Here is a 26,742-nt window from a genome sequence, read left to right on the forward strand (position 1 = left end):
TTACAAGCATGATAGTTTACCTAGTATCTGGTACCACATAGGTCCAGAAATGTACCAAGGACTTGTATTCACACTACACGTAATCGCTACTATGTTGCTTCCCAGATGTGTACCCACTCGGGATTAAGTAGGTTGTTATGATGTATTGCCTCATCTGTGACTACGCTTTGGTCGACGTCTAATCAGAAGTTGTTCTTCCTTTCATTCGGCGTACAGACGTCAATTTTTATGCCACTGATGTCCCACACCCACGAAAACGAGTTTATGAAACCTGCTAGGGCTGCGGGGCCTAACTCTATTAAACAGCCTACGCCATTCGTCTAAAGTTCTGATTAAAGGTACATAAGAGCTGGTCTGCCTCGCGTTGCCTAAATTAGACACTGACGTAATGATCCTGTAGTTCAACTAGTTTTAACTTTACTAAAAAATAATAGCCGGAACTAAATTTGTGCCTTCCACTTCGTGTCCAACAGGGCTGGAATGACGTCAGTTTTCACGGGTCCGATCAAATCCCCACGCCAAACATGGACGCACTGGCTTACCATGGGATCATTCTCAACAGCCACTATGTCCAGCCACTCTGCACGCCGTCCAGGGCTGCCTTCATGACGGGAAAGTATCCCATACGCACAGGTGAGCGCACAATACACGACGGAAGAATTATCACACCTAGACATAGTACTTTTAGTTTTAAGGGCGTCTCTAATCTACAGCAGTTGCCCTGTATTCCCATTCACCAGCATATACGACCATGGCAGTCTTCCTGTTCTTCATCATTCCAGTTACTCCCGCTCTCAGTGTCTAGGCCGTCAGTGGTTACTCCTTGCCGGTGACGACAAATACATATTGCTTTGGACCATCGTTCTTGCTTCATTCGCCGTACATGGCCATACCATTGAAGAGTACTTTTCGTCAATTCTTTGCACAGCCGGTTTTTCCATATTCATTATCTCCCTAATTTCCTAAGTTCTTCTCCTCTCTGTTCTGGATATCCTGATTGCCCTTCTTTGTTTATTTTCATATTGCCTGGTACCACAGAATTCCATTTCGCATCTTAATTGCTTCTCTTGCTTGCTGGATCGTGCCTTTCAAGTCTGCTTCACAACTTCCTGTGCTGTGGATTATCGATCTTAAACATATAAACTACTTTATTGTTTCAATAGTTCCCTGCGGCAATGCTATATGTATCCATCTCCTCCAATTGTTAGATTGTTTTACATTTAGTCTAAGCCCGCCTCGTTCGAATTCTTCCAATAACCTCTTTATCACAAACTTCGCATCCTCCCTACTTTGTACAATCAGATGTCTCCATCTCCAAATAATTGTGAGTATCTAGTTCCATGTTCCAATTCTCATACCTCCACACGATTGATTCCACCATTTCAGTATATACTGCATACATATTTTAAACAAGGTCGGCGTGACATACTCAGCCCTTTATAAGCCTTACAGTGTTTGGAATGGTTCACTCAAATATTTTCCTACTTTAACTACTGCGTACAGCTGCTGGTATATTCTTCGAATTAGGTCTTATTTGCTTTGCCTCTGTACCTATATACTCCATTACTTCCCATAGTGAAATGACAGCTTTTTCAAAATACACAAATATTAGGCGTACGTCCTGACCGTTAGAATTCGCCTTCTCACTTATTTGCCTAAAAGTATGAGCCATACATCGTCTTTACCTCAATCTCATTCCCGAACATGTTTTTCACCTCTAAAAATTCTGCTGATAGATGCGATAACATTAATTTCCCTACAGTTATTTGGATGCTTCTCGTTTCCTCTTTTGTAGATGGCAGATATGTATGATACACACCAATGTCTTGGTATTTCCTCTCCCTCCACAATCTGAACAATTTACACTGAGTCTCTCCATTTGAGGCGGAACGTATTTCCACAGTTCTGCCACATATCCTTCCAGACCACATGCCTTTCCATTTCTTTCCTTCTTCTGCATCTCTTTTACATCTTCGTCTAGTATAGGTTCTACTGCTTCTGTTGTAGTCTCCTATTTCCTGTTTTCTTCCTTCCTCTACCAGAAGTTTTTAAAATTGCTATTTCCATTTTCTAATAGGTACAAGTTATATTGTGGGTTCAGCATTGCTAGCCATTGTCGTCTATCTTATCATCCACCATGATTTCTACAATCTCCTATATCCAAGTAAATGCTCTGTTTCCTCTGATACTCTGTCCCATACCTGTTCACTATAATTTCCTCTAAATTTCTCAGCCTTCTCTATTCATTCCTTATATCAGTTTCAATCCTCTTGCTCCCAGGGGTTAACTAAGTCATACAGCTTTGTCTTTTCCACAGCCACCTGCAACAATACAGTGGCCATCCAATCGGTTCTTACTGTTCTCTCCTTTTCCCTTTCTAAAGCCTTATCCATTGCTTCCTTAATTGATTGTTTCAGGAAATTTTGTAGTTCATTTGAACTCCAGCCACCCTCAACTGCATCCAAAATTTATCATTGCTAATAAAACATTTTTACACTTTTTTCTTGTAGTACAGGAAGTTCGAATAAAAACGTCTTCGGTCAGAATTTTTTCCTGTTTTACTTCATTAAACGACACATTTTTGACGCTGTGGATCCATCTAAAGCGTCTAATACATCATTTACATTTGGTCTTGATTAAAGTTAAATGTATTTTCTTGTTATGAGAAAGTTTGATGTTAGGTTTCGTATTTCGTGAACTGACTACGACAAAATGTGAGGAACATAGAAAAAAAGTGAAAAGCTTACAGAATAAACGAGGAAGAACATTTTTAACCTTTGCGGTAAGCATATGTTATTTTATTCGTACTGCTGTCTCAGATCACTTCAGTCAAGGCGCGTGTTGTTTTAGATCTGTTTAGAAACCCTTCACAGATGTAGTTTAACCCTATGTGGTCAAAGATAAAACATCACATACTGTCAGGAATTTGAGTTTCAAGGAGTTGATATATGCATTAGATTTAGATTAGATAAATTTAAGATAATTCTTCAAAATTGCTAAAGTAAGTACAGTAGCGAAATCTGTATTTTCATTTAACATGGATTCATGCTTTTCGATTATGTAGAGGTATATTCCCAAATGTTCTAATGGATTCAAGGTCTTACTATTCTCTTCACTATAAAGTACTAACAAACTCTTTTCTATCATGTTGATCATGGATATGGTTTCTAGCATACGCTGCGCAATAACTGATATGTCGAAGTGGTTGAATGTTAAATCATTTATGTGTTCTTGGAAACTTGTTTCTAAATTTCTGTCTCCCTACGTGGTAAGCACAACAACAAGAAAAATGTCTGCAACCACCCCGTCCCTCGACCCGATTGCACAAACATTTCTAATTTTTTCAAAAAATCCAAGGTAACAATTGCATTATCCACTAATAAAAAATTAGAGCAATTATTAGTCGAAATCATTAAAGAAGGAAGTAAAACATTCAACAGCAGTGGAATGTACAAAGTATTATGCCTCAGCTTTCCTACCGACTATAAAGGGAAAAATGGCTCTGAGCACTATGGGACTCAACTGCTGAGGTCATTAGTCCCCTAGAACTTAGAACTAGTTAAACCTAACTAACCGAAGGACATCACAAACATCCATGCCCGAGGCAGGATTCGAACCTGCGACCGGAGCGGTCTTGCGGTTCCAGACTGCAGCGCCTTTAACCGCACGGCCACTTCGGCCGGCCGACTATAAAGGGAAAACAGACAGATATTTCTAAATCCATTTCCAAGAGTGCATAAATGCTTTCAGATTTAACCCCTTTGGAAAATCTGTTACTGCACACCAAACGGTAGATCAGTACGATACAAAACAATTTGACAATACTATTCAATGTAGCCATTGGCTAGACCCAAAGTCTGTTAGAACAATTAGAAATATACCTCCACAAAACCAAAATGCCTGAATGTATGGTAAATGAATACATTTCACTTTCTGAACTTATTTTAGTAATTTTAAAGACTTATCTAAAATTTATATCTTGCATATATCAAATTCTCAAAACTCAGATACCGGACATTGTGTGATGAACTTCATCTCTTCAGTGTCCTTAAAGAATTGTAAACAAATAAACCAATATATGCTGACCTCAAAATGTTAAAAATGCTCTTTCTTGTTTGATCACCGATTTTTTCCACAGTTTCTCACGTATTTCCGCACTCCATTCACGAAATAAGAAACCTAACATAAAACTTTTTGATAACAGGACAATACAGTTCACATTAATCAAGAGTATATGTAGGTTATGTATCGGATGCTTTCACTGAAGATGGATAGAAAGGGTCCGAAATTCGTCGCGTAATTTAATGAAACACGAAAAATTTGTGGCCAAACGCTTTTTTATTTAAGCTTTGCGTGTACTGAGCACAGTAACGTTCACAGCTGCAAAATATACATTAAATTAAAACCTTTATTTTGGGTTCTCTATAGTTGTGCTTCCAACACCCTTCTCCTACGCTTTCTGTTTTAGCCTTGACTTAAATAAAAAACCAATTCTTGAAGTAATTACACAATGGCAGGAGCCACTCACTATCCTTGTTTTTACCGTTACATCTTGTACCTTGTCACCTGCTATCTTCATACCATTAACTAGAATGTAACTGATTTTAGGTTTGTTAGCAACTTAATTCAGGTGTATTTACGAAAAACTTTGTGCTGAAATTGACCATTCATAACAGTACACTTCTGAATCTTACCATAATTAACCAGCCTCCTGCCATCAATATCTTTGAGTCCACTCCGTATGAGCCTGTAACGTCATCAGTTAACCTCTTTCCAATTCGTTGATTTAAGTTCTCCAAGTCTTCATGAATATTCATAATTCACTTCTTGTAGTCATAGAGTAAATCTCTCTTCTTCTCCTCAGTGGTATCTTCATTTGGGTAATAACCGAAATTAATTACAGTTTCATTCCACGAATTTTTGTTGTTTCACTGATTATTCCTTCAATCACTTTTTTTCCAGTTAATTAATCCTTGTTTCCATTTCCATCTTGTAAAAATTGCTAACTCTGATTTCAGTTTTTCCCACTCCACTCCAAAACAGGATATAGGCTGAAATCGCTTCTTGTCCTCAGGCTTAATTTTTCATTTCTATCATTACAAGGCTATCCATTTTTAGTATTTCCAATTCTCGAATTAAATTCTCAATTTTATATGCAAATCCCTGTACGTTCTGTCTTCCATAAACTAGAGTATTTCTTCTTAATCAGAGTGGATGCCTTTCAATCCATCTGACGTTTACATTTTCTGTAGGGAATGTTTCAAATTGGCTTTTACTGTTGTGGGATGCAAACCCACAGCCAAACCCCCATCCACGAGGACCGTAAAATTTCCTACACGTCTCTGACATTAAAAATGAATGAAAAGGGTCAAATCGCTATGTCATGAGTGAGTCACTGACGCGATAAACAGGCCAGCAGGGTATTCCTATGGACGAGTTCGAGGGTCGCGGCCTGGCCCCTGGTACGCTGCTGCCTGGATACCTGAAGGAGCTGGGCTACGTGACGAGGGCTGTCGGCAAGTGGCACCTGGGCTTCCACGAGGTGGAGCTCACGCCCACCTACCGCGGGTTCGACTCCTACCTGGGCCACTGGGGCGGTTCCATCGGATACTTCGACTTCATCGTCCAGAGGACGCCCGAAGACAAGGTAATTAGTTATACTTGCGCTGCCAGTTCATTGGAGAGAATACAGTGGGGAAGGCAGTGTTAATTCTACTGAAACATTCTTCTGGAATTGCAGGATATGGAGAAAAAATAAATTAATAGCGAAGCAGGAGCGTAAGATCTGTGCACATCACGTGCAGTCAAAAACCCAAAGGAGGAACTAGACAGGACGAGGACGGAAAAGGTGACTAAGGAATGGTAACTGGCAGTTGGCAAGAAGGCTGCGAGGATGTGGAGACATTACGACGGTTGCACTTTGTGTGTTTGACCAGCTGTCAGTGTCTAATGGAGAGGAACCTATTGTAGCTGTAGGTGTAGGAATCATAGCAGATCTCAGCAGTCACAGAGCGTAAGTCAGCTGCATATTCCAATACAAAGAAGAAGATTCTGCTGTTACGCAGTTCTGATAGCAGAGGTATTAGCGAGCAGTCACAGGAAGTGTTGGGGAATGCGTATCAGGTCACTAGCGCTGTGAAGCCTTGTGCAAAGCTGTCTCACGTGATTACGAACACAGTGAAGTTACGCAGGAATTTTACGAAGTAGGATCAACCAGTGATTGTTGGTGGAGCTAGGAACATCCTTGATACAGGTGGGGAGTATGACATGGGTGGTGAGCTCACAAATGTGCATTTCGTGCAAATGTTTCGTCATGACCAGCATCTTAATATAGCTACTAAGTGCATTAATAGGGGGCTTGAGAAGGCACTGAAGGCGGAGGGCACGGCTCACATTACAGTGGTGTCAGCTGAGTCTATCAACAGGGTGGGTTTCACTAGGCATGGCCTGCTCCTCAGTAGTTATGGGAAGCGGAGGTCGGCAGAGCTTGTAGGTGACATCGTAGTAGCCGGTTGTGGGACCATTGATGGGAAAGTTCCTGTAGTGGTTGGTGTTCGATCTGCACCATTTCTAGACTGGAGTTAGCTGACAGGTATTCCTGCTCAAAGGATGTCTCTATGAAAAGGAAATCACTCTCCACAAAGTTTAGGTACACGAGTAACGAGAGAATTTGCAGATTTTTCCAAATGTAGAAGGAATTAAATTTAGTGAACTGCTCCTAGAGGCTGACTAACGTTGTTGGTATTTCAGAGCACTTCTTAGATAATGCGATAATTCAGAGGCTTCCTTTACCAGGGTACTGGTTAGCTGTCTATTTTACTGGGAGTTCTTTACGGTTTGGGGGAGTGGTCTTGTAGATGAGACACAGTGTTCCATTTGAGTCCCTTGATGTTTCAAAGCAAGTTTATTTTGCAAGCTAATTATGTGTTTGTAAACTGGCATGCGGTGGCGGCGATGACGATAGACACGTCGACGAGGCATAGTGCTTCAAAACTGTTCCAGATAGAGCTCACAGCGGAATGATACCGCTGGCGTGCACTGCCCGCTTATATAGCGAACGCTTGACCTTCATTATGTAACGCGCTGATAACGGACTTGGACTCTGCAGGCACCAGCAGGCGAGCAATGTAGCGTACGCGCGCTCTGGTCGTACTATGAGCGCGCGTGTGCTCGTGCGCCGGCCTAGCGCCGAGTCAGGCGGGTTGCATAACCGGCCGGCTATTCGCCCAGCGGGCAGTGCGGCACCATGGTTTGTTAATTTTTTCAAATTGTTGCGTCCTTGAGCCCCCGATTACCAGATGTACAACTAGCGGTTCTCGGCTAACGCCCCCGGTTACAGGGGTCAAGGATAACACTTTGTTAATAATTATAATACAAACTAATATCACCAGTTACAGTTACATTCTCAGCAAGTACACCAAGTCCTTTCATCCATACATGTATTTTCTCATCATTAGAATCTTTCCTACAAGAACGGGTATACAGAGTAAAAGGCATATTACTATAAACAAAACTAGGCCTACTTTGAGTCTTCGGGTCGATTCCACAGTGCCATGTCTTGAAGGCGACGACATCTAGGTCGGCAAAAGATTATAGTCCAGGTAGCGATGCGTTTTCACAGCGGACAATTGCGAGTGTATGTTGTGCAGGCCTGGTTGAATTCAGTTGATCTAAACCTCTCATTGTTGTTATTTATAGGTCCTCGGACTGATTTCATGACAATTCTGCTCGAGATATGGAGGCTCCCTGATCAACTTTATAAGAGGTACAAATTATTAGTTGTATATGGTTAATTCAATATTAATAATGTAAGTGAGTGTGCAAGAAAGAGGATGCTAGCAGATCTCATTCATTCATATCATCTGATGCAAACTGTATTCTTTCCAAAGAGAGTGCAGAGAAACAGTAGCACAATCATAGGTAACTTATCTGTTCAGCCTTCGTTACTAGAAGTTCATTCGGTCAGCAAAACGCTGAATGGCCTGTCACACCATGATGCTCATATTTTAACGCTTAAAGGTTTTTGCGCTCGATCAAAAAATAAAATATAATTATGAACTGTTTAGAAAAATTAATGTAACTGGGAAACCTCGACGCCTCAAAATCACCAATAAGGAATTTAGGGGATGAACTGGACCCCTGCGTTTGGATCGTCATTCACCATTAATTGCGCACAGAATGATTTACTCATAGAAGGTTTCAGAATTAAAACAAACCATAAATATACGAATATATATTCACGAATATATGAAGGTTCTTTAAACTCAAACAAAGTTTATGATATTTAAACAACAATCCAACAGTATAAAGCTTTCAAATAGAAAAGTCAATTTCATTTAAAAGACCTACAAAATCTGAATGTCCTTAACAATAATCCCTCAGAGGACAAGAGATCAGTAAGTAAAATTTCAGATGAACCAGTTAATGACAGTTATAGCAATTAAAAAAGAACTAAACAGGTAGGGCAATTCTCAAAATCTTTTTACGAGAGATAACAAGCCCTAAGAGGTGCAATCATGCTAATAATAATTCGGCCATGCAACGAACAAGACGATGGCAGTAACCGGCAAGAACTCGATCCAGGAAAACAAGGGAATCTCAAAGCCTGCTTATCAAAATAATTTGAACAATAGGTGATAATCGCTAATAGCGGCGACAAGAGACCTCATTACCCTTCAAAGAGGAGGCCGCAACTTTGGGATCATTGATTTACTTCAGACTCTGTACACGTTTCGCATGCCATTAAAGCAACGTAGTGAGCAAGTAGTGAAGTGCACTACTCTGGCAATTCCGAGAGAACGGCAGGAGAATTTTTACGCTTCTGTTATGTGACTGATGTATCTGCCCGAAGGTACCGACCGTAAGAAGGCGTTGTGGTCAAATGGGTGTTCGGTGAGAGGAGTAGCAGCCCTTTGTAATAAAAAAATGATTGTACGGATCAACGATGAACTCGAATGGATGTCATGGGACGTCCGCCCTGAACAAATGCAACGAACAGAATGAGACTAAGAAACAAGAACAAACAAAAGTGGTTAGCGTCTGCGCTTTGCAAGATGGTTGTAGACGAGGCAACGGTTCGAGTCCCGCAAACACTTACTTGTTAATATTTATTTTTCTAGTCACCGGTCACAATATTCAATGTACATGACATTTGAGAGGTAATATAGTGCGAAAAAAACCAATTGCATTTTCATGAGGTTGTAGCGAATTTCGTATGTTATTTGATTATATACTACTCGTATTTAAATTTTCAAGGACGAGAGATAAGCTTGGAGAGTCAAAGTCAAACTTAGATAAAAATGATGCGAATAGCGTTATTCACCATCAATAATAAAGTAAGTCACAATATGCCAGACCAAAAGAGTCATGTAGATGTGCTCGCGACATCACACGTTGCATGATGGTATTTGTCATGCAGACATGGGAAACATAAATGTAAATTTCATGCAAACAAACGTCGTTTTTTTAGAAAGTTAAATTGCTTCTCAAATGTCATACAAATTAAATGATATGACCATTGATGAAAAAAATTGATTAATAATTAAGGTTGAGTCGGATTCGAACCGTTCGTCTAACAAAGCTCTAAGAGCAGCCTAATCACTTGGTCATCATGATCTGGCACCTACACTATGATACATAAACCACATAGTAGACGCGTAAAACTCCTCTTGGGATTTTCTCGGAATTACCAGAGAAGTGCACCTTACTATTAGCACTTTACGTTGTTATAGTGGCCTACTAAAGGTGTACAAAATTCGAAGTAAATCTGTGAGCCCAACGTCATGGCGTCCCTTTCTTAGTGAATAGCACGGGTGAAATTCGTCATGGCGACCAACATTTTTAGGAAAGCATAAACATATGAACCTTTCTTTCTTTTATACACAATACACAACAATAAAAAGATATAGCATTCTCAATATGTAACCCTAAGGTATGGTAATAAACAAAACGAAAACCGTTTTCTTTATAATACACTTTAATTATGTCTTGGAGAGCACAAGCTATTAAAGCAAACACTCCAAAATTGAGTCAGTCTGAGGGGCAGCAAAACAAATACGACTTATCCTGTATATGACGTCTGTGCCGGATTGAGCTGCGGTAACAGAGTCGCACACAACGGTAGACACATTTAACGTCTCGTTAGGCCTACCGATCGACAACCGGCGAAGGGAGAAACAGTGTACCGCTGGACTGCGGGGGTGCGAAACAACGATGAGAAGCTCCAACAAGGCTCGGACATAGCAGTACAAGGATCACAATCAACCAAGTTTAGCATAGACACCTGGAGTACAGAGCATATTACGGAGACACTAACTGAGTTCACAGAAAAATAAACTAACGCAGCTGAGCCCGGAACACCCCAGTGAATCCTTAAGTGCAGTGACAATTTAAACTGAGTGTACAAAATATAAATTACAAACATATGGGGGCAACAGCAAAATCAAATGAACAACATAAGGAAATTTAAATATTAAAAGGCTTAAGTCATGATCACATTTAAATTTTCCATAAAACTAGTTCACAAGATCTGCAATTATAAATCTGCCTTACAGTCACTGCTTATCTGGTGCAGAAGCAACACCAAAAACTCTCCACAAAATACCTAACGGAATAAAAAGGATGTCGAACACGACCTTTGCTGGGCAGTACACAGTGCGGCCTGGAACACACTAAATGTCAGTATTGAGAGAGGGCGAAACTATAAATACCCACAATGATAAGATATTTTCAATATAACACTACCAGTAGTACGACTCAAACCCTGCTGCGGATAACTTGAATTACTATTCAGCACCAGTCTCGTAAGACCATGCCGCACAGTAAATCATGAATATGAATTCAGAGTTAAGGGGCAAACAATAAAATGCAATTAAAACAACTTCAGAGCAAATGTGCTGATACTGAGGCCAGAAAGCAAGTTCATGTAAGACGACGTAAGCAAGAAAAACCACCTTAATTCATTTCCAAGAGTCCACGTCCAACAGCGTAAATTCTGTAGTTGGCAGATAAGCGAACCAGGTCCACATAGCCATCACCGGCCCCGAAGAGGCGAGGTTTCCTGGTTAGTCCAAAACAAACTGTATGTACAGCCAACGCCAGCCAACTTGGCGATCACTGCCCGAGGCACTTGCTATGCCCGTACTGCCCTCACCTCCCTCCAGCGACCGTTTCCTCTCTCCGCCAGAGCACCTCACCTCGCGCTCGAGCCACAACCGACGACCAAAGATCATAACAGAGGGCAAGGGTCGATACGCAGAGAGCCGCCAGAGAGTCAGCTAATTCAGATGCAAAGTGACTCTCTTAAGCATAATTATGGAACAGGTGTGTCAGGATGTTTATGCTGCTGATAGCCTAGACGATAAATATAATGCTTTCCTCAACACATTTCTCACGCCGTTCGAAAGTTGCTTTCCATTAGAACGCTCAGAACAGTGTACTGGCACAGGCAGCCTGACTGGCTGACTAGGGGGAAGAGTATCGTGTAGAACAAAGTGGCATTTATATCAAAATGTTAGAGGTAGTTACACTCTAGCCGCAGCATCCTATTACAAACAGTGCTGTAAGGTGCTCAAAAATATTATTAGGAACGAAGAAAGTATGTGGTACGCAAGTAGAATACTAGTTCTCAGGGTAAAACTAAAAGCATCTGGTCAGTCATGAAGGAAATGTCTTGTCAGCAGCACCAGGTTGAGAATATGAAGTCAGTACGTAGTAGCAATGTTTCAGTTAGTGATAAGTCGGATACGTGTTCAACATTTAGTGATCACTTCTGAATGTAGCAGAGGAACTGAGTAGAAGCTTAGTTGCTTCACGGAACCATATAACTCTCTTAGAAAATAGATTTCCGAGACTGGTATCTGAAATACTCCTCCAAGAAACTGACAGTGTGGAGACGGAGCGAACAATCAAATCACTCTCGTGGATATGTCGGGGTATCTAGCAAAATACTTAAGTACCGCTTTGCATATGTTAGCCCAGTACTTAGCCATATCTGTAACTTTTAGTTCAGTATGGTCAGTGCCTGACCGATTGTAGTACTCAGTAGTGAAGCCACTTTATAGAAAACGAGAAAGGGATAATGCAGACAATTTTAGACCTGTTTCTAAACCATCGATGTTTGCTAAATTTATGTACTGAACTGTATATACAAGGGTAATTGATCATTTCAATTCATATAATTACCTGTCAGATGTATAGTTTGGTCTTAGAAGCGGTTTAACAACTGAAAATGCTATATTCTTTTTTCGCTGGGAGGCTGCGGACGGATTAAATCAAAGGCTGCGAACGCAGGGCACCTACATTGATTTAGCTAATATGTTTGATTGTATTTTATTGATTTTATCACAAATATTGGACCATTGTGGAATACAGAGGGGGTGAGGGAGGTGGGAGGTAGTTCACAAGTGGTTCATCGTTTGCTTTAAGAACAGACAGCAGAAAGTCGTTCCCCGCAGTATTAAGAGTGGCTATGATGTGCAGTCCCAATGGGCACAGTTAGGTGGGGGCTGTCCCTGAGATCGGAGCTGGGGCCGCTACTGTTTCTTATTTATATAAACGATACGCCCTCTAGTATTACAGCTGGCTCTAAAATATTTCTGTTTGCTGATGACTCCAGCTAGGTATGGAAGGACGCTGTTTTCAGTGCTGACGCATTACCTTGTAATTCAGTTCAAGACATAAGATCATGGGTAATAGAAAATAAATTTATGGTGAATCACAGTAAGAATCAGTTTTTATAGTTTCTAACAATTCAACATTAACTGATATTCTGATTCCACAGAGTGGACATGTGATTAGTGAGACTGAACAAGTCAAATTCATAGACGTTCAGATAGGTACTAAGCCATTGTGGGAAGCCCATTTTCAAGGATGATTTGTTTAGCATTAGAACAGGACCTGTTCAGTAGCCTGGGAATCCTGCCATCGGCCTTTCAATACACATAAATCCAGTCTGCATCAGGAACGCGTCTCCTTAACACTTGCGAAAAGAGACATGCAGTATTCTGCTGTATCCATGTTCAATAAGCTGCCAGAAGAACTACAAAAGCTTAGAAGGACTTTCAGATCTTTACTGAAGAGTTTTCTCATTACCTTCTAATCTGTCGAAGAACTCCTGTAAAAATAAAAAATAAATTAAACGAATTCCTGGGTTACTTTGTTGATTACGTTTATTTAAACTTACGGTTTGTCGTATGTACAGGATTCACATAAGTTTAATTTTTTCTGTTATTACTCTTAAGTTGTAAATTCATGTACTGACTCGTTGCACGATGGTGGAGGCTTGTTCCTCAAGTTGTTCCCACGGAACATGACATAAAAGAACCCTACGTGTATTACCCATTTCCTCTCCGAATACTAATTGTTTAAAATCCCTTGTTAATCTATGCACTCTCTACATCGTATATCATAACTCTGTAGGGAGTACTATAATTATCAGCGTAAACTCATACAGCTGAAAGTACACGATATTAGAAGCAAAAATGTCTCAGTAATCATGGACTCTAAACAGACCACCTCAGAATCTATGACCACTTCTTCATCTTCAGTACTGTGAAACAGATCTTTTCTTCTGCCAACTTTTTGCTTTCCGTGTTTTGCCAGGAGGCAGTGTGGGCCAAAACAAGAAAAGAATGTCAGTAAATATAGGCTCTGACATGCGCATGTTAGGAGGTATGGCCACTTATTCACAATTGTGAGGATGAGCAAGTGCCCGTAGAATTTTTTTTTTTTTAATTGTCAGGCTTCTGACTGTTTTCATGCAGCCAGCTTTGGATTCTTCTCCTGAGCCAAACTTTTCATCTCAGAGTAGCAATTGCAACCTACACTGTCAATTATTTGCTGAAATTTATTTCAGTCTCTGTCTTCCTGTACAGTTGTTACCTTCTGCGGCTCCCTGTAGTTGCATGGAGGTTATTCCCTGATATCTTAACAAATCTCTTTCCACCCTCTCTCTTCTTCTTGTCAGTGTTTTCCTTATACTCCTTTCCTCGCTGATTCTGCTGAGAACCTCCTCATTCCTTACCGTATTAGTCCACCTAATTTTCAACATTCTTCTGTAACTCAAATGCTTCTATTCTCTTCTGTTTAGGTTTTCCCACAGTCCGTGTTTCACTATTATGCAATGCTGTCCTCTAAACGTACATCTAACAGAGTTCTTCTGGCCGGAAATGCTCTTTTTGCCAGTGTTAGTCTCCTTTTTATGTTATTGCTCATCATGTGCCATTTTGATTCCTAGGTGCCAGTATTCTTTAACTTCACCTACTTCGTGATCCTGGTTCTGATGTTAAGTTTATTGCTGTTCTCACTTCTGCTACTTCTTCGATTTATCCTCACTGCATATTGTATATTCATGCGTTTCATTCCACTCATAACATCCTGTGATTCTTCTTCACTTTCACTGAGGTTAGCAATGTCATCGGGAAACGTTATCTTTGAGATACTTTCAACCTGAATTTAGTTTCCATTCTTGAAACATTCTTTTATTTCCGTCGTTGCTTCTTCGTTATATAGTCTGAAGTGTAAGGTCGAAGGAGTTCATCCCCGTCTTACACACTTCTTAATCCAATCACTTCCTCCTTGGTCTTCTAGTCTTAGTCTTCCCTCTTGGTTCTTCCACATACTGTATATTACCCATCATTCCCTAGAGCTTACCCCTATTTTTCTCAGGATTTCGAACATCCAGCACTATTTTACATCGTGGAACGCTTTTGCTGGCCGACAGGTCGTATAAAAGTTCCTTGATTTTTTCCACCGTTGTTTCCATCATCAACCACAACGTCACAACTCTCTCTCTGGTACCTTTACCAGTCCCAAAGCCAAAGTGATCGTCATCTAAAAGATTCTTAGTAGTCTCTTGCAATTTTCTATACATAATATTTCTCAGCAACTTGGATGTTTGTGTGACAGATCTCCACTTACCTGCTTTTAATGTCTTCGTGAATGTGTGGATATTTTTTCGATACTGTGATGGTATGTCTCCACACTCATCATTTCTACACATCATCCTCAATTGTGGCTTCGTTGTCAGTTCCCCACAATGATTTCAGAAATTCTGAAGGAAGGTTATGTTTCTCTTGTGCCTTATTTGATCTTCATTCTTCCAAAGAGCTTTCAAACTCGTAATACTGGGTTCCCTATGTCTTCCGTATCGATTCTGAGTTCTTCCTCTGTCTCATCATCAGAGCAGTTGCCCCCCGCTCAGCTGAGAGGCAGTCAGTGTACTCTTTCCACCAATCTGCTTCCTCCGCTTAGTAGTAGTAAAATACTTTTATTTGTTAATGCCTTCCATACACCACTCCGATCGTGGCTACTAAGCCATCACGAATGGCATAAAGCCAGTGCAGCGTCACCGTGGCTTTCGGCACCGTCTCCTTGCTGACCACTTACCGTATTAGCTCTTGTGACATAAGGCCCATGGCTTGTGTAGACACCTGGTAGAAGCGTGAACTTACCAGAGACTTGCAGTAGCCCCAAGCTGATCTAAAGATGATTGGTGATCGGCTAGTTGTGCTGAGTGACAGTGGGAACTGAGCAACTTCAACCCTACTGATCCTGCTCGAAAGCCGGAATCGTCATGGCTACCTGTAATTTCGTAGAACAGCACGTTTACGTTGATGGTTATTGATGAGTAGCTTCGACTTATAAATGCCGATCCACAGCACGGCGCCGAGGTAATGCTGCTATGGTCGGAGATGCGACCATTTCCTCTCCCTACAGCCGTGTGTATTACGGGTGGCGGTACGCTCGCGTAAGACACTCGGCTGAGGAAACGACAAGTTGTTCTGCACTGTGTTGAACAACGAAGGAATTTTCACTTTAAGACCTTGCGTTTCATCCCCATCTGCGGAGGCCATTTTCAAGGGGGATCGCAGTTTTCTAGAATGTCCGACTCACACCCTGGCTCGCTACCAACTACAGTAAAATTTCTCTTCCGCGAGCTTCTGCGCAGAGGCGTGACGTCACATGTTTTGAATACGCCAGTGCAGTTGGCCGTTGTCGACTGCCGTCGCCCGCTGTTACTATCAACCCATGGTGGAAGACTGGAACACATCTTTCCGGCACCGGAATTCAAATTTCATTCGATTTCACACCCTTCTCCTTCATATTAAGCTTCCTGGGGCCTCTCAGTATAGCCTTGGTGCTATCCACCGGATAAAGCGGAACATAGCGGCAATTTACACACCCACACGGAAGATGCTCGCCAACCACTGGAAAAAGCTGGAATTTATAGGATTCCGTGTAGTTGTGGGGAGGTGTACGTGGGTACTACAAAAAGAGCTGTCTAAAAACGACTCGAAGAGCACAAGGACAATTGCAGAAGAGGACAGATTGACGGATCAGCCGTTGCGGAACATACCTTACAGCCAGGAGACCAACACATTCATTTTGATAGAAGTACTGGCAGCCACAAGCAGATACCACAGAAAACCCATAGAGATCGTGAAACGCCCCAAGAATTTCAATAGCAAGGAGGAGGGCGTGAAATTGAATGAAATTTGGATTCCGGTGCCGAAAAGATATGTTCCAGTCTTCCATCATGGGCTTCCCGGCCGCTGTGGCCGAGCGGTTATAGGCGCTTCAGTCCGGAACCGTGCGACCGCTACAGACGCATGTTCGAATCCTGCCTCGGGGCTGGATGTGTGTGATGTCCTTAGGTTGTTAGGTTTAAGTAGTTCTAAGTCTCAGGGGACTGATGACCTCAGATGTTAAGTCCCATAGTGCTTAGCGCCATTTGAACCACTTTGAACAACCATGATAGCGGACATATTCAAAACGTGACGTCACGCCACTGTGCGGAAGCTCGCGGAAGCGGAACTTTGCTGTGGTCAGTAGCGATGCAGGGTGTCAATCGGACATTCAGCAAAGCTACGATCCGTCTTTAAAATGTCCTCCGCAGGTGGGGACGGAACGTCGTGCGTTAAAGTGAAATCCATTCGACCATCGCCTAATGACCCGTAATATTTTATTAATTGCTACATAGTGAATTATTGGCTGCAGAACGTCGCCTTCCAGGGTGCTGTGTCGGCGTTTCTGCAGCGGCCACCAGTGTGAGTACACTGGTGGCTGATCCGCACATCTTGGTTGAAAAAGCCTGGCTGATTTCCTGTCAGAAAAACAGTTCGTAGTAATAGACGGAAAGTCATCGAGTAAAACAGAAGTAATATCCGGCGTTTCCCAAGGATGTGTTAGAGGCCCTCTATTGTTCTTGATCTATATTAACGACATAGGAGACAATCTAAGTAGCCGTCTTAGATTGTTTGCAATTTATGATGTCATTTACCGTCTTATAGTCATCAGATGATCAAAACGACTTGCAAAGTGAATTCGATAAGATATCTGTATGGTGCTGCGAGATGCTGGGGTGGAGAAGAGTTTGTACCTCTTTAATTCAGACAAATTTTGCATGAGAACGAGATATGCACTCGACCCCTTCCTTATCTACCAACTAATTAATTATGCGCACAACGGTAATGGAAGGAAATGATGGTCCACCCTGCTAGTTGGTATAATAAGGAGTGCACACTAACAATAATTTAATAAAAATCGTAATCTGCTCAAAGAAAGAGAACTTTAACATAATAATGATTGTCAACACACACAGTAGATTAAAGGGCATGGTATACTGAAATATTATGAGAATAAGAGTTGGCTCTAGAACAAGGGGCTCCTACTCCCTGTGATGCAGCAGATTGACGATAATGACTGCATGTCCTAATGAATCAAATGTTAATCTCCCGATTATATAGCAGTATCGCGATTAGTAGTGAGAGCTCAAATGGGATCACATGGAAAAACAAGCAAGGTGGACTTGTAGCAAAGCGAGCGCGCCTGCTGCTGAGAGATTCAGTAATTAACTGAGAAGATCCTACAATGCTGGAGCCGCAAAATACTGTACCAGTACTGAGATCTACAGCACGTCGTCGGTAGGCAGCGTCCTGTTTATGTAGGCACTGTCTTCTGACGTGCAGCAACTCTGTGTCAATCCCTGGCCGTGAAGGCTGTCCGAGAATTCTAAGTTCTACTGAAAACGAGCGACCCAGCTGCAAGAACGTCCGACTCCGACCAGATCCCGAATCCCTACTCTGTGATGCGATGGAAGCAGCGAAGACAGCATTTCTCAACTCCCTACTCTCCTCGAAAATTGCGAATAAGCATTCAGTTCTGATTCCAAAATTCCCCCCACACTGTCTCAGAACATCATTCGCGCCAATAGCGACCGTTCTCTCCAATTTAGAGCAGGGTTTTATGACTTAAACTAGCCTCAGTTTAAGTTGATCAATCATGCCTCTGCTATTCAGCTGAGGGCATTGAACTTACCGTTTGACTGGCTACGAAACAACCTGCCTAGACCACGGGCCATCTGGTGCCAGACAGTCGCACCTAGCAGGGCACAGTGAACAAGTATTCTCAGAATCATGAGGACAATGCAGTCAGTTGGTGCCAGGAATCTTCGTTCTGGACGTGCAGGAACGGTAAACACATAAACTGCGGCGACACTCAGACGTCTCGCAGGTCGTTTCGTCCTACATACAACAGGCAAAACTCGACCGACGTCAGTAGTTCCGCCAGGCGCCTAAGCCTATTGAAAGAACCCCTCCGAATTCAGGGAAGCACAGCTCCCAATCGGAAACGCAGTGTGTCGCGTCCTCTGATGCTCGTCTAGCACAGGTCACCAACAGAAGTAAAGCAACATGCGTGGGAATCAAGTGAAAAGTAGTTTTTGAGCTCTCAGTACAAATACAGTAACCTTATTCTGTCTATTACTACCGTGTAATGACATAGAACATTAATAAAATTGGTGAAAATGAGAGGAGACATGCAAAGTGGGCATGGAACCTCTTAGTGCGAAAAGTGGCAATTGACCCTGAATAAAGAAAATTGTGAAGTTATTCATGTAAGTACTAAAATAAATCAGCTAAATTTCGATTACGCGATAAGTCACACAAATCTGAGGGGTGTAAATTCAACTAAATACTTAGAGATTATTGTGGTGTCACCGCCAGACACCACACTTGCTAGGTGGTAGCCTTTAAATCGGCCGCGGTCCGTTAGTATACGTCGGACCCGCGTGTCGCCACTATCAGTGATTGCAGACCGAGCGCCGCCACACGGCAGGTCTAGAGAGACTTCCTAGCACTCGCCCCAGTTGTACAACCGACTTTGCTAGCGATGGTTCACTGACAAAATACGCTCTCATTTGCCGAGACGATAGTTAGCATAGCCTTCAGCTACGTCATTTGCTACGACCTAGCAAGGCGCCATTACCAGTTACTATTGATACTGAGTCATGCACAGTCAAGAGCGACGCTCCTCATTAATGGATTGAAGTATTCCACAAGCTACGTCCGTTTTTCTAAATTCTAATTTCCTTGTCGTGCTCCAGACCTCACGCCAGCCTGCGTGAGCTAAAACGCGTGCCTTTCGGCTTCCTCTATTATTACGATGTTGGCTCTCCTGCCAACCCACAACAATTATAATTACCAATAACAAAAATTGGTACGATCACATAGATAACATTGTGGGTAGAGCAAACCAAAGACTGTGATTCCAAAACACTTAGAAGGTGCAACAGGTCTACCAAAGAGACTGCTCACATTATACTTGTCCGCCCTATAGCTGTGCAGTGTGGCATCCGCATTAGGTAGGACTGACAGATGACATCGAAAAAGTACAAAGAAGGGCAGCTCGTTTTGTATTATCACGAAATAGGGAAGATAGTGTCACAGACATGATACGTGAATTGGAGTGACAATCATTAAAACAAAGGCGTTTTTCGTTGCGACGGGATCTTCTCATGAAATATCAACCACCAGTTTTCTCCTCCGATTGCGAAAACATTCTGTTGGCATCCACCTACATGGGGAGAAATGGTCATGACGATAAAATAAGAGGAATCAGGGCTCGCACAGAAAAAATTAAGTGTTCGTTTTTCCCGCGTGGCGTTCGAGAGCGGAACGATAGAGAGACAGCATGAAGGTGGTTCATTGAACCCTCTGCTAGGGACTTTATTGTGAATATCAGAGTAATCAGGTAGATGTAGATGTAGGCCGCAACGTAATTCATCAAAGCCCTCTACGAATCTGGTATTATTTTTTTCCCTACAGGAGCTGAACGGCTACATCCTGTGGAAGAACCTGACCACAGCGTGGGAGCACGCCGGCCGCTACTCCACCGACGTCTATACGGAGGAGGCGGAGCGGCTCATCCTGGAACACGACACGGAGAAGCCGCTCTTCCTGTACCTGGCCCACCAGGCCTGCCACTCGGGGGACCCCGCCGCCCCCGTCACCGCGCCTCAGGAGGCCATCAACAAGTTCCTCTACATATCGGACCCCAACAGACGCATATACGCAGGTAGGCTGAAGAACCGTCTTTCGTAAACAAGAACGCAGACAGGTGAACGCTGATAGGCCAATAATCCGAAATATGAAACGAAGTTGTTCTCCGCAATTCACGTCAAGACGTGTGGCGAAGGGTACTTTCTGTATAACTGGCACTAGGCCCATTTACACGTCATTCAGAGAGAGATATTCAGGTGGGAGCATTACGCTGGTTGCCTCAATTTAATAGTAAGGCACACGACGTCTTACCACTGGAGGTGGATGGGCATCTTCGTGACACTTTCGTGCTCGTTAAACGAACTTGTCAAGGGAGACGCTGTTCTTATTATAAGGGAAGTGCGTCATCTCTAACACTGAGAGCTGCTCGAAAATGTGCTTAGAATATAAATCACCTATCACAAAAGATGAGGTGGAAGACATTTGCGACCAAAAGTGTGCGTCTTATCGCCAGATACATCAAAAAGATTGCCTATTCAAGGTTCACAATGGCTCTGAGCACTATGGGACTTAACATCTGAGGTCATCAGTCCGCTAGAACATAGAACTACTTAAGCCTAACTAACCTAAGGACATCACACACATCCATGCCCGAGGCAAGGTTCGAACCTGCGACCGTACCGGTCGCGCGGTTCCAGACTGAAGCGTCTAGAACTGCTCGGCCATATCGGACGGCGCCTATTCAAGGTCTAGAAGAGGAACCTCTGTAACAAAATTAGGGAAATGCGGGTAGGATTCAGGCACTGTGTATTCCGTACAAACTTAATTATTTATGTCGAAAGCTCATCGATCCCGGAAATCGCGAGTCTCGACGATTTTACCCGTTGTCGAGATCGATATTACCCAGATATTGGTCCCGGGACTTCCAAGATTGTATCAAAATTTCGATAGTAGTCGCCGAGTCAACCTGCGATACACAAAACGAAGAGTGCAACATAATTCAATTTACATATGTAGAGAGAGAATATTCAATCAAATCTTTTTATTTACTTATTAAATAAAACATGAGTAAAACTTGCAATATATGTTTGCTTGCAGTAATATTTTCTCTTATGCTTTTCACAGGCGAAGTAAAACCTAATTTTATGTGATGCAGTTACAGTTTAATAATTTTCGGATTTTTCCCTTTACCAATACTATGAAAACTTGCCTCTCGTCGAATTTAGGGATTCTACGTTAAGGGGAATTGTCCTGTAGTTTTGAATGAGTGGGTTGCGAGCATCAAAATATGTGACATAAATGGCTATATGTTTTGACTGCATTGACTCAAAAGTCTACATTTATTACACTTCCAAGGAGCAACAAACGTTAGTATGCGACATAGATTTCAACGTGCCATGTCTGCCCTTACCTGAGAGAAAGGGTCTTAACATACGGACTGACAGGCAGTCGTACAACAAACGAGAAATGATTCTTTCGTGTAATGTAATGACCGGTTTACAATTTTCTGATTTTTTCCTTTACTTGCACTGTGGAAACCTACTTATGCCCAGTTTTATCATTCTAGGCCAACGAGAAATGCCCTATATGTTTTGACGAGTGAGTTTGTATCAAAATATGTGACATGAATGGCCATGTCCTTTGATTGCATTGACATTGAAGCTCAAATTTTGTACACCGCCAAGGGTATGTAGCACTTTGCATGTGACATATATTTCAGCTCGATACGTATACCCCTTCATTAAAAAAAAGGGATTTAATGGTCGGACAGACAGACAGAAAGATAACAACATGATCCTATAAGGGTTCCGTTTTTAGTGACTAAGGTACAGAACCATAAAAACAGCCATAGAATAGGAAAAAAATCAACATGACAGTGTTCTCTCCTAAGCAACTTTACATACAATGATAAGCTTTAATATAATGCAATATAGCGCAAATCACCATGAATTTGTAACGATAGAGGCACTGCCTGTTTGTCCAGGATTGAAGGCAATGGATTAATCGGTCGGTACAAAAGTATTCGGTCGCTAGTCAACTACTGGCTATTTACACTTCAGAAGCAGTTATTTAACCCAAGAGCTGCTCTTTAGATATTGCTGTCGTGTAGTGAAGTTACGGGCACTTAACTGCGGTGAGGTGCAGAGACCAATGGGGAATTATACTGGCGACTATACACGCATGACATGGGGAAATCCACTGACATAAGCTTTAATAAAAGCTGATTATTATGATCCGGCGGCTGGAAAAGAACATCTCGCAAACGGCTGTTCCCGTGCTGCTGTCATAATCATCTATGCAAAGTAGTTGCAGGTCGGTTAAACAAAGAGTAGCCGACATAGTTATGGAGTACCACACTTCAACACAGGACGTGGAGGACGGACGCGCTTTGTGGACAGTGCTCTGTGCCAGATCTGACGACGGAGTACAGTGCTTGTGCAGGAAGATTTGTTTCTGAGCACACCTTTTGGCGCACATTATTCAGTTTGGGGCACCGATGTCCATTGTCACACAGTTGCAAAGGATACGTGTTTGTCTACACTGTGTCGTGGGGAACGGAAACATGTCGCCTGGTCAGATGAATGAAGTTTGTTGTTATACTACATTGTTGGTTCTGTCCTTACACACCATCATCGATGAAAATGCCTGCTCGAAAAACTTATTACGTAACAGACACAGACCGCTTGTGGCAGTTTTCTGATACGGGGAACATTCACCAAGGTTCCCAAGGGATTAGTGGTAGCAGTCGAAGGCACCACTGCTCCGTGGACTATGTTAACACATCCATCGCTTCATGCGTTTTCAAGATAGTAGTGGAATCTTCCAACTGATGCGTCTCAGAATTGTGCTACAGTGGTTTGAGAAGCTTGATAATGAACTCATGTTAACGTCTTGGCCATCAAATTTGACTGAGATGAACTGGATGGATAACCATTACGGCGCCATCTGGTCTCAGTTCCGCTCCCACAGACAACCGGCTTGTAATTTACGGGAAATGTGTTGGCTGTACGTAGACACCTGGGGCCACACACCTGCGGAAAACTTGCACGGACTTGTCGAATCCACACCGTGTAGTATCAGTGCTGTACTGCGTTCCAAAAGTGGACCAACACGCTATGAAGGAGGTGGTCACAATTTTGTGACGCATCACTTTGGATGCTACAGGCTTCGTCCAGTCATCGATGGTCGATCGTTTCATCCGAAGTTCACATGTTAGTTAGTATGCCACTGACGTGCCAGAGGCATGAAGGAGAGCGTGTGGACTGCAGGCGCCAAGAGTCTACCGGGCTAATGATCTGCTCAGGTGTACGAGTACACAAGAGCTACCCAACCTCCCGTTGGCCCCATTACCATCTCGTTAACGTTCAGTTGTCTGTCTCACCTGTGCCATCAAGTACGTCTGTAATGTTTACTGAACCATTACGATACTTGAAATGTGATATTGGTCTTTCTGCAAGTAGAGTGTGGTGGTTCTTCTTTTAGCTCAGTGAGATTTTCTTAGTGCTCGCATGACACGATGCTTCGAATCGTCCATCATGTCTTTATTTTCATTTTCTACTCTCGTATAAACAGTGATAACTCTGTACTTGACATAAAGAAATGGATTCCATACTCTTTCACCAAATGAAATTCAGTCGAACTCGGAGAGAAGCACGACTTTAAGTGTGGCCAAAACCTATATGTGTTTTTATGGTTTTTCACAGTGAAATTCATCTTTTACGGTTCGTAAGAGGCAAAACAGGAGTAGATTTACAAGAGATAGGGGATTCAGTATTAGAATTAGAATTTAAGAGAGTATTGAGGGCTTAAGATCAGATAAGTCAGAGGCGGTAGATAACATTCCACCAGAATTTCTAAAACCAACAAAACGACTGTAGACGTTGGTGTGTAGAGTGTATGAGTCTGGCGGCATACCATCTCACTTTCGGAAGAAATATCATCCACACAATTCCGAAGACTGCAAGAGCACTATCAGCTTAACAGCTCATGCATCAAAGTTACTTACAAGAATAATATACAAAAGAATGGAAAAGAATATTGAGGATGCATTAGACGACGATGTTTTGGTGTTAGACAAGGTAAAAGCACCAGAGACGCAATTTTGACGTTCCGGTTGATAATGGAAGCAAGAATAAAAAAAAGACACGTTCTCAGGGTTTGTCAGCCTGGAAAAAGCATCCGACAATGTAAACTGATGCGAGATATTCGAAATTCTGCGGAATATATGGGTAAGCTATACAATATGCACAAGAGCCAAGAGGGAGTAATAAGACTGGACGACCAAGAACGAAGTGCTCGGATTAAAAAGGGTGTGAGACAAGGATATAGTCTTTCGCCCCTACTGTTCAATCTGTACGTCGAAAAAGCAATGACAGAAATAGAAGGAACGTTCAAGACTGGAATTAAAATTAAAGGTGAAAGGATATCAATGTTACGATTTGTTTATGTTGCTATCCTGAGTGAATGTGAAGCAGAATTACATGATTTGCTGAAAATTAAAGGAACACTGTAAAGAGTAGTGAATATGGATTGAGTGTAAATCGAAGAAAGACGAAAGTAACGAGAAGTAACAGTACATGAAGTTGAGGAATTCTGCTGCCTAGGTAGCAAAATAACCAACGACGGACAAAGCAAGGAGGACATCAAAAGCAGACTAGTGCTGGAATAAAGAACATTCCTGGTGAAGAGCAGTTTACTAGTATCAAACTTAAGCCTTAATTTGAGGAAAAAATTTCTGAGAATGTACGTTTGTAGCACAGCATTGTTTATAAGTGAAAAACGGACTGTGGGAAAAGTGGAACAGAAATGAATCGAAGCAGTTGAGATGTGGTGCAACAGACTAATTTTGAAAGTAAGGTGGACTTATAAGGTAAGGAATTAGGATGTTCTGCGCAGAATCGGCGAGGAAAAGAACATGTCGAAAACACTGACAATCAGAAGGGATAGGATGATAGGACATAAATTAAAACATCAGAGATGGCTTCCATGGAACTAGCTGTAGAGGGAAAAAACTGTAGCGGAAGACTGAGGTAGGAATACATCCAGCAAAGAATTGAGGGCGTAGGTTGCAAGTGCTACTCTAAGACGAAGAGGCTGTAAGAGGAGAGGAATTCGTGGCGGGCCGCATCAAACCCGTCAGAAGACTGATGACTCAAAAAAGAAAGGCTAAATATGTCAGGTGCAAAGCTTAGAGGCCATGATGTAAAGCCAAGAGCACCTCTTTGTCTGACCATCCACTAACTTGTCCCTGAAATTTCGATGTTATTCAGGTGGCGTGCCGTTTTATTGCAGACAAGACCGTTCAACCCGCAATAGTTCTCCGATGCCAGGGAAATGCAATGACATGTTGCTGACAAGTATAGTAAGTTTAGAGATGGACCTACTAATGAAACCGATTCAGAGTTGAACGACTGTGTAAAACTAATCGAAGGCAAGGTAGGTGTCAGAATGAAATTCTTTGTCAGAATTATCAGTAAGTATATTCCATCCACATAGGAGGTATCTTAACAAAACCCTCGTTCGACCACTGCTTGCATATTCCTCTCCAGTCTGGGATCCGTACTAGATAGGATTGGCAGATGAAATTGAGAAGATCCAAAGAATGGTAGCGCGTTTCGTTACAGGTTCATTTAGTAAGCTCGAAAAAATCACGGCGATGCTCAGCCGCCTCCAGTGGAACACGATGCAAGAGAGGCGTTCTGCATTATGGCGTTGTTTAAAGTTCCAATACTGTATACTAGTAGGGCCAACCAATATAATGCTTTCTCCTAAGCACATCTTCTGAAGGGGCCATGAAGGTAAAAGATTCGAGGTAAGAGATTTCAGCACAAATGAAGGTCTACCAGCAATTGTTTTTCTCGCGAACCATTTGCAACTGAACAGGAAAACGGGGGGAAGCGACAATGGTACACAAAATATCCTCCGCCACTCACCGTAAGATGACCTGTGGGGTAGACATGTAGATGTAGATTACAGACGATACCATGTATTAATACCATATAAATTGAGTCCCCTACAAACGTTAGCTAGTGTATCTAGAGAAGTCTCCATACACACAACTCAAGCCGCTTACAGCACCGTGGATTTTGAATAGTTTCTGTTGAAACAAATAAACCACTCCCACGAACTCTAAAATTTCGTAAATTCTGCCTTCAAACCACTTACACAACTGAAAAATGCGTTCCGGTGCGGGTACTTACCATAATACAGCCTTGGGAAGTCGCCATACACCAGTATCTTTGTAACGCAGATCAGAGTTTACAATTACATCTACATCAACATCTACATCCATACTCCGCAACACACCTGATGGTGTGTGGCGGAGTACCTCTATCGGTTCTCCCTTCTATTCCAGTCTCCTATTGTTCGTGGAAAGAAAGATTGTCGGTATGCCTCTGTGTGGGCTCTAATCTCTCTGATTTTATCCTCATGGTCTCTTCGCAAGAGATACGTAGGAGGGAGC

General features: G+C 42.3%; 1 protein-coding gene across 1 annotated transcript in view; it reads left to right on the forward strand.

Annotated features, from left to right (window-relative positions):
- LOC126251875 (arylsulfatase B-like) overlaps positions 1-26,742 on the forward strand; it is an 80,776-nt gene that overhangs the window by 25,535 nt on the left and 28,499 nt on the right. Inside the window, exons 3-5 of the mRNA XM_049952564.1 lie at positions 474-633; positions 5,412-5,647; positions 20,106-20,355. Coding sequence (XP_049808521.1) covers positions 474-633; positions 5,412-5,647; positions 20,106-20,355 — 646 coding nt within the window. The remainder of the gene's footprint in view (positions 1-473; positions 634-5,411; positions 5,648-20,105; positions 20,356-26,742) is intronic.

The sequence above is a fragment of the Schistocerca nitens genome, chromosome 4, assembly GCF_023898315.1.
Source record: "Schistocerca nitens isolate TAMUIC-IGC-003100 chromosome 4, iqSchNite1.1, whole genome shotgun sequence".
In the NCBI taxonomy this organism is placed as follows: Eukaryota; Metazoa; Arthropoda; class Insecta; order Orthoptera; family Acrididae; genus Schistocerca; species Schistocerca nitens.